Source organism: Elgaria multicarinata, chromosome 8 (assembly GCF_023053635.1).
Source record: "Elgaria multicarinata webbii isolate HBS135686 ecotype San Diego chromosome 8, rElgMul1.1.pri, whole genome shotgun sequence".
NCBI classification, from domain to species: Eukaryota; Metazoa; Chordata; class Lepidosauria; order Squamata; family Anguidae; genus Elgaria; species Elgaria multicarinata.
This window is the reverse complement of record NC_086178.1, coordinates 9,258,467-9,276,662: the sequence shown is the minus strand read 5'-3', so window position 1 is coordinate 9,276,662 and position 18,196 is coordinate 9,258,467. Positions and strand designations below refer to the sequence as shown.

Genomic DNA, 18,196 nt, shown 5'->3' with positions numbered 1-18,196 from the left:
GGTCCCTCCAGCTGCTGACAGTGGCTCTTCCAGGTATACCTTTCAAACCAGCAAGACGTGCCCTTGAGAACCTTCATCACAACTATTTCAGGTCTCCTTTGTTGTCTTCCGAGTGAAGGAAATGCTCTATTTTACCGTTTATGTCACAATCCTCTTAACAACTGTAAATACATTTGAATTGCTATTTCCTGATTTCACCTGCTTATGATATCTCCAGTAGACTGAAACTTCATAGGATTTTCTCTAGAAAAAAATGAGTGGTACAAGTTTTTAATCTTCCCAACTTACCCCTTTCTCTTAATATAGTTTTTCCGAATTGAGACGATAGTCGCTCAGAGAATGCTTTTGCGTGGATGATCAGTACTTCTTTCACAGCTTGGAATCCAGACACACCTATCACAGGCTGATGTCCGTGCCACACACAGAAAATATTTCCATATTGCTTTGCTATCTGCAAATTGGGTCAAAATAGAGAACAGAAATGTGGCAATCAAACAAATCAGATTATTTTCAAGCTTATACATGAACACCAGCCTTCCTTACATCTTCAGCTCTGCAGCTTGGGCCAAGTGCAGCACGTCTCCTCTCTGCCTTCTCTCTCCCAGTTTTCCTTTAGGAATATAGGAACATTGGGGGGTGCCTTATAGTTACTTAGACCATTGGTCCATCTAGCACAGTATTGTTGACCCTGACTGGCTGTAAACTCCTGGGTTTCAGGCTGGATTCTTCCCTCGCCCAACCTGGAGCAGCAAGGGCCTGAATCTGGGACCTTCTGCATGCAAACGATGAGCTCTGCCATATTGAACTATGGCCCCTGCCACTTTCCCTCTCAGATTCCTACTTCATTCTCCTGGAATATTCCTTCTTCCACCCTTCCTTATGTTTTCCCAACCTATTTTGTTTACTCTCTACTCCATCCTGCCTAACATCTCCCTAGGAAAAGAGCAGCAGAGAGCACCTTTGGATTGTCCCTGTCCCACTGTGAAAGCCCCACTGGCTTTTTCAACAACACCAAAATCTTTAGTACTTTACAATTTTGATGGCTGAAGGGACCAAATGTAGTCATGTGCAATGTGGGGGCCTGTAAGGTACCATGGGTTGGAGGAGCTTGATTCTGGGGATGAGGAGGTTGAAGGAAGAGAGCCTGAGTCCACGACCTCTACAGCAGGGTGCTCTGGCTTACAAGGACCCCTGACTGAGCCAGAGGCAGGTACTAGCTAGCTGGAGAATGGGCAGGCGGACATTCCTGCCAGTACAGTGGCAGAGGAGGTGGTAGAGGGGGACATAACTGCACCAGCATTTCAGCAGCGCAGAGCTGAGAAGCGGTCACTGCACAGGTCTAGGCGTATTGCAGATAAACGCTGAGCGATCAGAGATCAGCTGCGAACAATTAGGCTGGTATTTAGGTAGCAGCATTTGCCAGCATAGTTTGTAAGAGTTTATCTGAGCACTCCGACAATAAGCCTTGTCCTGATGCTCTGAACCTTGTCTTGCCGTGATCCCTGCCATGATTCTTTGACTCAGACTGTTTCCTCAACGACGTGAACTCTGCTTATGCTTCTGGACTTTCGGACCGCCTTATGGACTTTGCCTTGTGTGTAAGCCCATGTCCTGCTGGGACTAGACTTCATGTTTAAACAGATTTTTGCTTTACCTTTTGCTGCGTGAAGCTATTTTTGTTTAAAACCACACTATTTCAGAGTGCTTCTGTTTTATGAATGTGTTTGCTGCTACCAGTAAAAGCTATTTTGTTTTTGATAAGCTTAATCTTGCTTGGACTTTCTTTGGCCGTTTTCCCAGCTCATTCTGGGCAGACTGCCCGGTAGCGAAACCCCAATAATTAAGCTGGGTTCTCTGAAGTTAAATGCTCTTATCACGGACAGGGCCATTCCTATGGAGCATCCATCCATCAGAGACTCTTAGACTGCTTAGGGTCTTAGTTCAAACCCCCACAGGCATTTTAGGGCTCCCTCTCTTTTTTGTGTGGCTGTCTGTCATAGCCCAATACTTTCCTATGGACATTCAGAAGAATATTATGGCTGTGCACAAGGAGGTTGCCGACCTGAAAGTGCTTTCATCCAGCAGACACTCTTAAGATTCTTAGGGTGATATTTTGTACCTCCATGAACAGTTTGCTGGATCCCTCTCTTTTTAGTGGGGCTGCCTGTCACAGCCTAATGCTTTCTATGGCCATTCTGAAGCACACCTAATATTATGGCTGTGAAGAATGTGAGGGCCTTTCAAAAGGAGCATACCTTTTGAAAGACCCCCACAAACTCTTAGAATCCTTGGGGTGCTAATTTGAACCTTCTCAAGCAATTTCAGCTTCCTCTCTTTCTTGAGGTACTTGTGGTATCATTCCCATGTTGCCATTTTGAAATACAGTAGCTAGGCGGACCATATGAAAAGGAGAACAGGGCTCCTGTATTTTTAACAGTTGCACAGAAACTGCATGAACAGTTGCACGGAAGCTGCATGAACAGGCTGAGATATCTTTGGAATGTAAAACATCTCTTGGGTGAAGAATCTTGACTGCCAAGGAGTAAGTGAACAGACGAAGAACAAAGTTTAAACGACTACAGCGGTTCCTTGAAACCTTTTTTGCTTGTATTTTGTTGTCCTAAGTCATCTCTTGCTATCATACCCATCCCCACCTCCTCCTTTTTCAAACAAAAGTCCTTGGCTATTGAAGGTTTTTATTATCGCTATCTTGGCTATCTTTTTTAAGGTTATTTTTTTTTTACCTTTTTAACTTTTAACCCTAACTTTTACTCTTCAATTTTTACAATTTTTACCTTTTTATCCTTATATCTTGTATCCTGCACTTTGCATCGAGGGGCGGGATTGAAGCTATATCATCAATCAATTGCTTTATTGGATTGCTGGTTTATTGACTTATTAGGTTGGAACATGGTCCTTACAAGAGGTAAATGCAAAAAACAGGGGATAAGTACACCTCCTGTGTTCAATTTACCCGAGAGAAAAAAACAAACAAAAATCTCAGCTTTCTTCCCTCATAGAAATCAGCCTCACAACAGTCCAACAGCTGAGGATCAGGATATACTTGATTGCTCAATAGATTCCCCTTGGCGGAAATTTGAAACTTTTATTAACAATGGGAGTTGGGAACCTGTAATAGATCTAGCTACTGAGTTAGCTGAAGCTGAAGCTGCAGCTGTAGCTGGTAATGATGGAGATACAGCAGACATCAATCAGTAGTTAGCAAGGGATCCCTGTTCAATGGCATGTGAAACTTCTACCACTGAGCTCTCAATGAGCAAAATTAATCAGCCTGACTTGACAGTCGTGAATCCAATCTACCCTGCACTAGAATCTAATACTGATATTGGAACAGTCAATGACACACTCTCCAAAATCTCTAAAGAGGATTTTTTAAGGATATTCCTAGATCTAACCAACAAACACTCTCTAGAGATAATTGAAGACTTGCAATCTATTAAGAACTTTTTGTCAGAGTCTTATACCCTATTGGCTACACTAGTAAAAATTCATACAAGAGCCGAGTCAACCAGCCTCACCTCTTCTGGGAAGGACCACTGTGATAAGGGTATTAACACAGAACATCCCATAGGACACCTTATACCTAGGATCAATACTACTTCAAAACAAAAAAAGAAAAAAGGTAGCTCTAACAATAAGCTACAAAAAAAGAGTAAAAACATTAAAATCACCAGAACCTCTCTCCAAAATAGAAGCAAAAACAGAAACAATAAAATGAACTATCAGAAACTATTTAAGTTGATAGATTCTCAAACACCCGACCTGATGACAGACCACAAAAAAAGGCATAAATCTAAAAAGCAAAATGAAACAACCCAGCTAAACAACATTGACATTACAGTCTCAGGAGATACAGACTCTGAAGACCCAGAAGCACCTCCCCTCAATAACATGCCCTATGATTAACAACCTCCTTGAATACAATTCAGGACCCTTGGCAGTTCGTTCTAGCCCCTAGCTGTCCAACAGCTCTCAAGCAAAATCAAAGACAACAAAATCAAAGTAAATAAATTCCATCCACCTGGAATGTACCAAGTTAGTTTTTTCAAATTTTCCTAAACCTAGAGGACTGCTATCGCAGCTCCAACGGAAAACTCACTTTATTAGGTTATTAACAGAAACAATATCTCAGACCATTAAAACAGAGAATATTCTTCAAATAGAATATCTTTATTACAATCAGGATTGTACTTGTGCAGTTGTCAAACATGAAAATTGACAAAGTTCTAGCATGGAACTTGAATTGAGCTGGGTTAAAAGGGAAAAACCGCGCCAAAAATCAGGGGATGATGGGATTTGCTTGAAACTTGCCATGAATGTGGATCTAAATGGCATCTGTGAGGGTTCCCCCTTCAAAGTTTTTATCTGTCAAAATGTCAGACTAAATCCCATTTCTGAAAATGGGGTGTCCAATATTCAAAAATCCCCCCAAAATCAGGGGATTCTTGGATTTGCTTGAGGCTTGGCATGCATGTGTATACATGGATAAGCTATCATGGTGCTGAGCTTGAGGTTTCTAACATTCTCAGAAAAAATGTTGTAAGCGTTTTTGGATTTCAATGCAAGTCTATGGGGGGGGGGGAAGTGGAGCTCCAATCTGGATCCGGAGCTCCACAGTGAAATGGAGAGGACCATAGGCAGAGCGGAGTGGAGCGGAGGGGACCCCATCTGGAAGTTGCGAATCTGGAAGAGAAGTGGATCGGGGGGTCCGTGCACACCCCTACTTATTTCTGACCAGACACAAATAGGATCACACTGTTGATTGCATCCTGTCACCGATTTGCTTAATTCAGTTGAATAAACTTATCTGTCTTAAGTATATGGGGTGGTAGAGAAAGAAAGTCTCTCAAATATCACAATACGTATGTGCAGCATCCTCTTCTCAGTCCATGCAGACCTAATACAAATAATTTTGATAATGGTGGTACAATGCCACCGTTGTCCATAGACAGAAATATTAAAAATATATATTGGAGCGTCCAGGAATGAAACAACAGGAAGAACAGGTTTAATATAATATGGATATATTTGATAATAAAGAGACCTAAACCTATCTACAGAGGACCCAGGGAGCGAAACACTCGAAAAGGTCTGAAGTAGCACCAGAAGCCAGCTGTGAGTCTGGAGGAGTGAGTTTATGTCAGTTCTTCTTAACACCCATGAAAATATGAGTTGGAGATTTTATTCAAAGCATTTCCAGGAGCAGCTCCTTGGACAGCACATTAGATGTGTTAATGCTTCAGGTTAGAATTAGAAAAACATAAATGTAGCAAGATGCTTACTCTCTACAAGAGGGCTCAGCTGGCACATCAGCGGCAATTTAAGAAAAGCTATCTTACATAGTTGTCTTACACATGATGTTCTGGGTGTGCCCAGGCACACCCTAATTTCCTGGGGCTGTCTCTGCTTTCCCACACCCACTGCTTTTAAGGAGGACAGGAAAGTACCATTGGCATCCCTGGGGGAACTACGCACTTTCCAGAGGCCCTGGAAAATGAGCTTTCCTGCCCACTTCACTTTTCTAATTGGGAGTGCAAGAGGGGAAAGGATACTTTCTCCCCACACACACTGCACCAATTGGGACATTAAGGCCCAGATTGGAGTAGTGGTGGAGGGTGAGAAAGTGTGCTTTCTCCTCCTCAACTCCAATTGGGTCCTTTGAAGTGCACACCCTAATGAAATGAGCTGTGTACGCCTATGCTGTCTTGGTCATTATTGCCAGAGATTATAGGAATGAAAGGAACGCCCTGCACCTGTTCCAACAGTGTAATGGGAACACTCTCAATCACAAGTAACTCACCTGCACCCACAACAAGCACATTACATTCTTCTTTAGTGCTGGTACTAATTGGAGCTACAGTATGTCTTTCTCTAAGCCATTTTATTGGACATGACACTGTGCATTCAGCTGGCTATACAAGCAAGGATTTCGAAATTTTATAATACAAGTTGGCCCTACAACAAAAAGTTGTTCAGGATAATCAATTCCAACCACCCTCCCATTCAGTTTCCCACTTTCCCACAATACTCAGTAAGCATGCAGTGGCTTCTGAGCATGTTCAGTCTTCATTGGGCTGTTTTGGTGTCCTCTCCCTTTCCCCCTCTAAATATTTTTTGTACTTCTGCAAGCTTTGGGGCTCCCCCATGCCAGCTGATGCCTCCTGCTTATGCACATTGTTTTGGCCACATAAGAACTGGAACTCAAAGAATCGAGATGACATTTAATGAAAAGTTAAGACATGAGCATTGTTGGAAAGGAAACCAGACAGAAGAGGGTTTGGTGTATATTCAGTGGAATCATGAGACCTAGGCCAGATCTACACGTCGTTGCGAAGGTGCTTCTGTGCACCTTTTTTAAAGACGCACCTAAAAGAAGCGCCTCTTTCTTTACTGTGTGTACTGTGAGCTAGGCAGCGCCACCTGCAGAAGAATCTCTACCCCATTCAAAGACGCTGCTCCGGCTGCTTCCCCCTCGCGTGTTCTTCCATTCGAATAATCCCCCCTCCCACCCGGCGGCTCTTCTGGCGCCTCCTGGCGGCAGCTCCTCCTGCAAAACACTTTCTCCCTCGGTGTGTTTGTATTTGCGTTTGCGTGCGCGCAGCGGACGAGTTCAGCTCCTGCCTCTGACATTTAGAAAGATAAAAAAATTGGATTTGGGCAACCTCAGAGATGCCATCTAGACCCACATTCATGGCAAGACTCAAGCCAATCCCATCATCCCTTGATTTTTTGGCAGGGCTTTAACCTCTAACGCACCACCCATAACCCCAATTTACACCCCTTTCGATAGCTCCGTCAATGTTCACGTTAGAAACCTCAAACTCAGCACCATGATAGCTTATCCAGGGATACACATGCACACCAAGACTCAAGGCAATCCCATCATCCCCTGATTTTTGGGGAATTTATGAAAATCGGACACCCCAGTATCTCAGGGATTTAGAGCTGCAGACAGCTCAATGGGGCCATTTCAAAGGAAATCCAAACATTCCATGAATTGGGGAGTAGATAACCCTAAATATGAATCTTCTTCCACACTTGAAAAATTGATTTGGAACTTGAGCACAGGAAGGACTTCTCCCCTGAGTCAAAGCAAGACACACACAAACCATCCCTGCGAGTTGGGCAGGGGAGGAGGGAGGGAAGGTAGGCAGGCAGCAGACATTTCTGGGGGCACAAGGAAGTGAGCCAAGGATAGTTTCAAAGCCAATAATGCATTGCAAACCATCCCTGTGAGGTGGGAGCAGCACAGGGAGATGCCTTTTCTTTTGCATCCCATAACTACTAAGAGGCTAGGAGGACAAGAGTAAAGCTTTGTGATCCTTGCTTCAGAGTTGATTGACTGCACTGTGATCACAGCCATTACTAAACAACAAAATAATAACGTTAATAGCAGTACTACTAATTAATATTAATAGCAGCAACAACAACAACAACAACAAGGAGTTGAACCATCCTGCCTTACTTCACTGAAGAGAAAAAGCCAGGAGAGCTTGGACTATGGGGTGTGAATAATATAAAATGGAATAAATAAATAAACAAAGGAGGGGTGGAATTAAAAGAAGTAGTGTTGCTGAATAAACAACAAGAATTTTTTTTAAAAAAAAGGCTATATCTGTCTTTTACCAGTAAGAGGAGAGTGGACAGGCCCAGGGTGAGGGGGATAATTGTGCCAGTTTTGACTGTCCCTGTCTAGGGATCAGTCTTTAAGAAGCAAACTTTCACTTCAACTCATAACAGGCACTGTCTCCATGGGTTAACCTTTGGAGGGCTCTGATGGCTCTCCAAGGTCAGGAAAGTGCACTGGGCATATCCACATGCCCTAGGGGAGCTCATCCCCTTGCACCACATCTATTCAGCTGTTCCCCAAGGTTATGGTGGGTTAGCAGTGCTGTGTTTCCTATCTGTTATTATTGGATTAGTATATGATTTCAGGTTGTGTTTGTGCATTTTGTGGGGCTGCTGGGAACACTAGGAAACACTGGGAAAAGTCCATTCAGAGTAGAAACAGAAGTTTCACAGGATCCCAAGTTACCCATTTTTCCTATCCCCTCCTCCAAGTTTGGGATCATGTGATCATGACCAGGAGTTGACTATGCTCCTCAGCACTTCAAAAAAGGTACATTCCCCCTGTTTTTTTTACTGATTTAAAAAAAAATTCTAGCAAGCGAACCGCACCACGCAGAGAGCTGAGAGTAGGCTCAAAATGACCCCCATCCATGACTCTCTAAGCACAAGAAGTTTCAGAAAGATAGCTTAAAAAACAACACAGTTATCCCCTTTTCTTTTCCGCAATGCAATCCTATGGGCGATTTTTTTCAAAATGGAGATCTGATCGGTCCACAGAAAGAGAATCGCTCCGGCAATGGGTGCTTCTCTTTGCCTTGCTTCTAGGGGTCTGCGGTTTGCTTCTACTCCGCCTCTGGGCAAGGCGGAGCAGGCCAATTTGCTTCTGATTCTCCGCTTCTAATCGGAGCGGAGCACATGCCTAGTTTAGATGACAAGGGATATTATTAGTTTCTGATAAGCATAATCCTGAGGTCTTCTATATTTCACATACATTCTTCATTGTATTATACTGTAATATGCTGTTTACAAATTTGATAACCTTTGGACTTAAAATAGTAGGGGTGTGCACGGACCCCCCGATCCGCTTCTCTTCCTGATCTGCGATTTGCGGTTCGGACCACTTCACTATGCCCCCACTCCGCCTATAGTATGCTCCGCTCCACTGCGGAGCTCTGGATCCAGATCGGAGCTCCGTTTTTTCCCCATAGGCTTGCATTGAAAGCTAAAAAAGTATACAACTTTTTTTCTGTTAAAGTTAGAAACCTCAAGTTTGGCACCATGACACCTCATGGACGTATACACAATCATGCCAAGACTCAAGCCAATCCAATCATCCCCTGATTTTTGGGGAATTTATGAAAATCGGACACCCCATTCACACCCCTTTCGATAGCTCCGTCAATTTGCACGTTAGAAACCTCAAGCTCACCACCATGATAGCTTATCCAGGGATACACATGCACTCCAAGACTCAAGCCAATCCCATCATCCCCTGATTTTTGGCGTGGCTCTAACCTCTAACGCACCACCCATAACCCCAATTCACACTAGGCATGTGCTCCGCTCCGATTAGAAGCGCAGAAGCAGGAGCGAATTGGCCTGCTCTGCCTTGTCCAGAGCAGGACCCCTAGAAGCAAGGTGAAGAGAAGCGCCCATTTTCAGAGCGCTTCTCTTTCCGCGGCCCGGTCTGATCGCCATCTTGAAACATTTCGCCCATAGGATTGCATTGCGGAAAAGAAAGGGGGATAACTGTGTTGTTTTAGAAGCTATCTTTCTGAAAATTCTTGTGCTCAAAGAGTCGTGGATGGGGGTCATTTTGAGACTACTCTCAGCTCTCTGCGTGGTGCGGTTCGCGTGCTAAAAATTTTTAAAAAGTAGGGTAAAGGCTGGAAAAAGGTTACCTGTTTCGATTGCTGAGGTGCAGAGTCAACTCCTGGTCATGATCACATGATCCCAAAGTTGGAGGAGGGGATAGGCAAAATGGGTAACTTGGGATTCTGGGAAACTTCTCTTTCTACTCTGAACGGAGTTTTCCCAGTGTTTTTTTTAAACAGTAGCTCCACCAAATGCACAAACACAACCTGAAATCATACTAAGAGATAGGAAACACACAGCAGTGCTACCCACCCTATCTTTGGGGAACAACTGAATACATGTGGTGCAAGGGGATGAGCTCCCCTAGGAAAAGCCATGTGGATGTGCCCCCACTCTCTCCTGTACTTGGAGGGCCATCAGAGCCCTCCAAAGAGAGTAACCTGGTGGAGCAATGCCTATCATGAGTTGAAGTGAGAGCTTTACTCCTTAGAGCTCTCGTGGTGGAGCAATGGCTTTCATGCGTTGAACTGACAGTGTTGCTTCTTAAAATTGGCAGCTGCTTCCCCCTCCCCTGGGCACATCCCCCTATTGCTGGTAAAAGACAGATATAGCCTATTTTAAAAAGTTCTTCTTGTTGTTTATTCAGCAACACTGCTGCTTTTAATTCCACCCCTCCTTCGTTTATTTATTTATTTATTCCATTTTATATGCATTACTGGCTTATCTTTGGCTCACTTTCTTATGCCCCCAGAAATGTCAGCTGCCTGCCAGCCTTCCCTCTCTCCTCCCCTGCCCGCCTCGCAGGGATGTTGTGTGTGTCTGGCTTTGACACAGGGGAGAAGTCCTTCCTGCGCTCACTTAGAGTTTTGGAAGTTCGAAATCCATTTTTCTATTGTGAAAGAAGATTCATTTAGGTTGCTCTCTACTCCCCAATTCATGGCATGTTGGGATTTCCTTTGAAATGGCCCCATTGAACTGTCTGCAGGTTTAAGCCCCGTCAAAAAACAGGGGATGATGGGACTGCCTTGAGTCTAGGCGTGCATGTGCATCCCTGGATAAGCTATCATGGTGGCGAGTTTGAGATTTTTAACGTGCAAATTGATGGAGCTATCGAAAGGGGTGTGAATGGGGTGTTGGATTTTCATAAATTCCCCAAAAATCAGGGGATGATTGGACTGCCTTGAGCCTTGGCGTGCGTGTGCATCCCTGGATAAGCTATCATGCTGGTGAGTTTGAGATTTTTAACGTGCAAATTGACGGAGCTATGGAAAGGGGTGTGAATGGGGTGTTGGATTTTCATAATTTCCCCAAAAATCAGGGGATGATGGGACTGCCTTGAGTCTTGGTGTGCGTGTGTATCCCTGGATAAGCTACCATCATGGTGAATTTGAGATTTTTAACATGCAAATTGACAGAGCTATCGAAAGGGGTGTGAATGGGGTGCCTGATTTTCATAAATTCCCCAAAAATCAGGGGATGATGGGACTGGCTTGAGTCTTGGTGTGCATGTGTATACCTCCATGAGGTGTCATGGTGCCAAACTTGAGGTTTCTAACTTTCACAGAAAAAAAGTTGTATACTTTTTTAGCTTAATGCAAGGCTATGGGGGGGAAAACGGAGCTCCGATCCGGATCCGGAGCTCTGCAGCAGAGCGGAGTGGACATGGGTGGAGCGGGGGTGGGGCAGATGGGCCGATCCACAAATCACGGATCTGGAAGAGAAGCGGAGCGGGGGTCCGTGCACACCCCTAATTCACACCCCTTTTTATAGCTCTGTCAATTTGCATGTTAGAAACCTCAAACTCACCACCTTGATAGCTTATCTAGGGATACACATGCACACCAAGACTCAAGCCAATCCCATCATCCCCTGATTTTTGGGGAATTTATGAAACTCAGACACCTGCCATAGAGAACACCCTCTCGCTTGGAACACTGGTGGGTGAGCACCTGAGTCGATCACTGGCCACCCGCGCCAGGTCTGGCCAAACCTGGTGGTGGGATGACTAGTAGTCCAGGAGGTCCATGGTCCTCCATGGGCTCTGCCAGGTAACGCTGCGTGGTGATTGCAGTGTCATCCTGGCCATTGGCTGAGGCGGGTCTCTGCCCAACCACAGCGTGCAGAGCCTGTGCCCAATACCCCTGGCCTGTGCTCCTGCTGGGAGGGATGCAGGTGATGCTGCTGGTGGTGCTGGTACTGCTGCCGTGGGGAGTGGTGGCCTGCTCCTCTGCCTTACTCTGCCCCACCCTCTTGGCCCATGCCGCCCACACTTGTCCCACAAGCATTTCCACTCAGTGCTCCCTGGTATTTGGCCGACAAAGCCCATCCTTCAGACGAGGGTCGCACATGGTGGCCAACATGTAGACCCTTTCTGTCTGGATGGGCTCCAGCCTCCATTTCCGGCCATCCCTCAGCCTAGTCACCACTTCGCGTACCTCGGGCTTGAAGCGCTTCCCAGTGATGGGATCCCTATACTCCAGAAACTCACCCATCTGTTTCTGTAGATGCCTGCATACAGGGATCACCTGGCTGAGGAGGGCAGAACTAGTGCTCAGGGTTTTGGTGGCCTCAAGGAACAGCTTGAGGACCACCACAAGCTGGGACATGGCCTCCCACTGCTGCCTGGACCAAATGTCCGAGGTGAACTGCACCATCCGTGCCTCTGCCTGGCACAGATGACCCAGCACTAACTCCCTGCAGGAATGGTACAGGGAAGGCACCACCTACCTGCTAAGGGTGGTGTGACACAGCAGCTTGTAGTATGGAACCACAGTGCTTTTATACTGTATTTTGTATTTGTGTTTTTAACCTGTTGGATGTTTTATTATGGATTTAATTTTTGTGAACTGCCCAGAGAGCTTCGGCTATTAGGTGGTATAAAAATGTAATAAATAAAATAAATAAATAAGCGCCATCAGCCTCTTGAAGCCTGAGTTGTCAACGAGGCTAAATGGCTGGTTGTCCAATGCCACCATCTCACCAATGCAGGTGGTGATCTGGGTGGGCGTTGGAAAACGCCATCTTGTGGCTCCATACTTCCCCCACCCCATGTCCTGCAGGGTTGCCTGCCTAACCCTCGTAGGGATGGAAGATGGAGAGCTTAGAGTGCCAGCAGCAGCAGCAGCAGCAGCAGCAGCAGCAGCAGCAGCAGCAGCAGCCTTCTGCTTTCCCCTGGAACCAGTCACCTTGGAAGTGCCCACCTTTTTTGCCAGCAAGACCCAATGGTGCTGCCTCTGCAGATGCATCTTCTGGCTGCTGGTTCCAAAATACCCTAGAGCTGAACCCCTGCTTAACTTGGCCTTACAGTGTTGACAGACAGCAAAGCCACCTCAAAGTGGTCCCGCACTATGCCTGTCTTTTGCTTCCATGGAGACATGCTTTGCCCAAACTTGATTTGAATGGTCAAACTTTATTTGCTTTTTGCACTTAACAAGCCGTGCATGGCAAACACACTCACACAATAACACACAGTCCAAAGAAACACACATACATACACACACACACACACACACTGTAAGAGAGAGAAAGAGAGGATAATTTTTTGAGGGGTAATTTTTTATAACTTTTTTATATAGAAGAAAGAAGGAACACATTCACAGAACACAGGGTTTAAAAGAAGGGGAAGGGGTTGGGGGTGGCAAACAAACAAACAAACACGCCAAAAATGAAAAATGAAAAATTTAAATAATCAAAGTAAGGGAAAAGCACAGAGAAAACAGAAACAAACAAACACACAACCCAAGCTAACTCCAATATCTCCTCCAAAACACAGCTGCTGCACAGAACTACGTCCTCTCTCCACTAAGTCCAACCCCACAAAGAGACAGAAAGGGAAAGGGTCTGTGGGTGGGTCTGCCTTAGTCCGCCCTCCCACATTGGGATTGGAGGATGCTTCACATGATGTGATCACTTCTTGTCATCACTGGGAGTTGATTCTGCCTGTCACCGCTTAAAAAAACCCTTACCCCCTCCCACTTTTAGCCATTCTAAACAAATTAATAGCAAGCAAACCACAGGAAGAAAAAGGCTGAACATCTCCACAAATGACCCCCAACCACCACTCTCTAAGCACAGCAAGATTCAGGGATGTGGCTTTAAAAGCAAAAAAGTTATATGCTACTCTTTTCCGTAATGCAATCCTATGGGGAAAATATACAAAATGGCGGGCGGAGCGCTTCGCAGAAAGAGGATTGTTCCACTTGTGGTCGCTTCTCTTCACTTTGCTTTGGTAGCCCCTGATTCACTTCTCCTCCACCAATAGCAGAGGTGAAGCCCCCAGATTCAATATTCCTTCTCTGAACCGAAGAGAAGCAGACCACAGCCGTAGTAATTTGTTATGCTTATGATATATAACCTTGAGTGTTAAGATAACTGGATATTCTGCTTTAAACACTTTCTGCTTTGAACACTTTTGCAACTTAATTGGTTTTTCTGCACATTGCAGAGGGTTGGACTAGATGATCCTTGTTGTCCCTTCCAACGCTACATTCATTCTATGAACACCTAAGCAAATACTGACATTACCAGGGAGGAGGTTGAGGAATATAGTCTGTCACCCAACCCCCTTGGATGAGCACAATTCATCACAAAACCCTCTTGGGTTATTCTTGAGGGCTAACATGTTAATTTGAATCTCATTGGGTGAAAAACTGGATCTAACAGCTTCTTCTGATACCTATAAACAATGAATTTGGAGGATTTATTCTAATGGAATATAGGAATGAAGATTAGGGCAGTAGGAAAAATCACCATTTTAGAAGGCTTGTAATAAAACTGGACATAATTCAGGACCCAATTTCAAAACAAAGGTGGTGTTTGGTCATGGGAGGAGGAGAAAATTCACTGGTTAGTACTGGTGGCAGCTCTTGTGTAGAGTCAGATCTCAATGCTTCAAAGAAACAAAAGCAGATAGAGTGGCCAACAACCTCATGTAGAAAACCCTGAGTGACGCTCTTTGACTGCATTATACAAGTGCTTATTTCTGACATTTTTTCTAAAAATGCAATAATAATAATAATAATAATAATAATAATAATAATAATAATTTTATTTCTTCCCGCCTCTCCATTTTGATCGAGGCGGGGAAGAACAATAAGCGATAAAATACATAAAAATGAATTAAAACATAATATGCATTGTTAAAAACATCCTAAAAGAATCCCAAAACATTCTAAAAACATCCTAAAATCCTACTGGATAGGCCTGCCAGAAGAGAACAGTCTTTATAGTTTTCTTGAATGTTGGTAGACTGTTACGTTGACGAGTCTCCTCCAGCAGGCCATTCCATAGTCTGGGAGAAGCAGAAGAGAGGTCTTCTGTTATTACATGGTAGTAGTAAAGTTTATAAACTGTTTTTAAGACAAGATGGCCAACATTTTGTTGTTGTTGTTGTTTCATTTTTAATTTTCATGTATTCCTCCACCACCCCTTATTTTTCCAACTGGGATTTCTGTTTCTTTGAAAGGTTTACATACAGCAGTCATAGTTGTGGAGGGACACAACACGGGGAGTGTGTCTCCCCAGCCCCAGCCCACATGCACACACTTGCATGATAGTATTCTCACATAGCCACTGTAGGCTGCAGTAAAAAATTGAGAAAATAAATGGTACCAAAGAATGTACTTGATGAAAATGCGCCCCCTTCCCCATCTTCGAAAGGCCCAGAAGAAGAAATGCCTAATTTTATAACTGTCAGCCTTGCCTTGGGTACGGGAAAGTCAAACCCACTTCCTCTACGGGGAGGCTCAGGAAAAAAGGCAAACACACAAGCTGAAAGTAGTATCTTTTATTGGCTCACCAGTTCCATCACTAGCTAAAGTTCATAGAAGTTCAGTTTCTTTTGGAAGCTCTGATAAAGTGCCTTAAACATGGATTAAGAGATTAAGTACAGTCTTGTGAAGCCCCAGTGGAGGGAGAAATCGCAAGTGCATCGCCTTTCACACACAACTCGCCTCATGCTCTACTACTTGGCCTCTGCTCCTATAGTTCTCCTTCTGCCTCCTGCAACTTTGGGTCATTCAGTGGATCTCCGCTCCAGGACAGCCCTGCCTATGCTCCCTCAGTTAGCTGCAATCATGGTTCAAGCCAACTTTTGTGGCTGTTCTGAGCTCTTTCTGCAACCAGGAGAGATAAGGGCCGTTTCTACAACTGCCTTTTCCCCCAGGATCGTCCCAGGATCATCCTTTTATGTCCAAATGACACACAGGGAATACTGGGAGCAGGCAGGGACAACCCCTCCATTTTCCTGGGATAATAATTAGGTGTGGGAGATGCCAAGGATGCATTGGTTAACCCACTCCAATCACGCACAGAAAGAATTAAGCATTTGCGCATAAACATCAAAGTCAGGGTGGGGATTTCTTAACAGAGAAGTAAGGAAGGAGAAATTTGCGGTAGTTAGTATGCTATTCTAAATGGATTTATATGTTTATGAAGAGCTACAGCGAGGAACTGCACAGATTTTATAAGGATGGGGAGATAATGTGAGCCCTACTATAGCATCCGGTCTGAGTTTGTTCACTCCTTCTGGCAGCTGCAACCTGAACGCCCTCAGCAGGCTGGTCAAGAAGATGAAGATTTCAATCCTTGCCAGATGCTCCCCCGGACACACCCGAACCCCTGTGGAGAAAGCCAAAGAAAGGCAGCCGGTGAGTTACAATCTCTTCTGGAACAGCATGTATATCTGAGAAAGGAACATGTGTTGGTAGCTTCTTCCCCACCTCATAACCCAAAGTAACCCATGAGGAACTGCTGTATAGGATACAGCATCTTAAATTAAACAATGGAGATAGCAGGGAATGGGACTGAGAAAGAGTGTAAGACCTTTTCTATATGTGGCTGTTAATCAGCTGTTAATTTGCTACATCCGCTTTTGGTTTCACTGAAGAATTGAAAGCTGAGCATCATCTAAGCTTTTTTTTTCTTTTGTACTTTTATGATAGATTGACTTAATCCAAATGCTCTCAATTCTCTCTTGGAAAAAGAAGAATCCTCGATCATCCGAAAGTTGAATTTAATTTCTTTTTCAGATGTTTTACTAACACAGAATACTGAGATATTCTACATGTCAAATAGGAAAGTAATTCAGTGACTATTCCGTAACAATCATTGTCCGAAGTCAAACACTAACAGGGTACTCCTGTACAGGTCTACTTAGAAGTAAGGGGCCCACTGTCTGGTAACTCTGGAAAAAATTTTGTGAACCGCCCAGAGAGCTTCGGCTATTGGGCAGTATAAAAATGTAATAAATAAATAAAATAAATAAATAAATAAATAAATAAATAAAAAAATCACAGCCGAAATGGAGCAACTATAGTTTTTTTCTTTGAAAATGAAAACCGGATGCATCTCCTTCAGTGTTGAAATTTGTGAGAAATAAGTTCTGACTTTGGTTTCAGGCCAGATGGAAATGCATCTAATGAAAACAATTGAAAATGTTTCAGCCTTGCCTGAAAGGAAGTCAGGTGATATTTCTTGGATATAACCCAGAAAACATATCTATAAATCACAAGTTGTTTTGGATTTCTGCATTTACCTGCACCAAATGGTAGAAATTCCTCTCTAGCCACAAAATCACCATCCTTGTCCAAAAAATGGTTTGGGTTGAACACTTCAGGAGTTGCCCATCGCTCAGGATCAAGAAGAACAGAACGCAGATCTGCAATAACATACGCACCCTGCAAGAAAGGAACATTCGTCAGAGAATGAAGTCAGAACAGCTCATTCAGGATTGTTCAGCACTTTCCCAGTATGAGTCATTGCAACCAAACACACTTTTCTCGCATCTGAGGACTCACTCCAGATTGTGCATCTGATGGGCTTAGGGATGTCAGACGAATCCAGTTGTAGAGTGGAGCTTGATGAGATTTCATCAGCTCGCCCATAACTCTCCCTCAGGACTTTGTTCCGTCTTCTGCCAGCTGACCTGACTTGACTTGCTGCGGTTTTGACCAGGTAATGGATTTTTGGTGCTTCTGATTTTGCATAAATTAAAGCTGCTATTTGCTCAAATTTACATGATTTGCATAATTTGCAAAAATTACAAATGAAATTCACACAAAAGCAGACATTTCTAATCCAATTTGTACAAATTATGCAAATTTGAGGCATAATTTCAACAATTTTTGGGATACGAAACAAGCTGAATCTGGTATCTTGTGACAGCCAAAAGGACTAAATTTCCTAGTGCTGGACATATTTTGGGAAAATGTGTTGCTATTCTAGATAGTTGGAGGGCAAAAAGGGAAAAAAAGGAGTGTTGGTGGTGGCCACACCTTCAATCATTCAAACCTTTTCCTTCTTAAAAGCTTCCTGTGTAGCCAATGGCAAGTTGACTTCTACCGTGCAACACCCATTTAGAGTACTTCCTCAGAGCATTCATTCATTCATTCATTCAAGTTATTATATTTCCAAACAAGCCCATAGCTGAAGCTTTCTGGGCAGTATTCAAGATACCCAAATATTCCCCCACCCCAACATTCACCTGGGATGATGCCAGCAAGTGGGGAATCATTTTGCTTTTTGGGTTTACTGTTATTTCGGGGTGGGGTGGGGAAACATGGAGGCCTGCCTGCATACTTGCAGTTGCCTGCCAAAGCAGCATTTAAAAGGGAAGGGGTGGAATTAAGCCACCAGGTGTAGCCACTGCTTTTCTTCATGTCTTTCCACTCCTGCCTTGAAAATAACCAGAATGCCCCTTTCCTAGTTGTAATTGGTGTGCTGCAATGATCTGTGGATTGCACAATAAACATATTGTTGTTGTTAGGTGCAATTGGGGCATTGAAGGAAGGGG

The 18,196-nt window shown here is 44.1% G+C and overlaps 1 protein-coding gene across 1 annotated transcript in view; it reads right to left on the bottom strand.

Annotated features, from left to right (window-relative positions):
• Positions 1-15,832: 15,832 nt before the first annotated feature.
• The window catches only part of LOC134402406 (cytochrome P450 2J5-like), a 42,138-nt gene continuing 39,774 nt past the window's right edge, over positions 15,833-18,196 (bottom strand). Inside the window, exons 8-9 of the mRNA XM_063131835.1 lie at positions 16,940-17,081; positions 15,833-16,023 (exon numbers count right to left, since the gene is read on the bottom strand). Coding sequence (XP_062987905.1) covers positions 15,833-16,023; positions 16,940-17,081 — 333 coding nt within the window. The remainder of the gene's footprint in view (positions 16,024-16,939; positions 17,082-18,196) is intronic.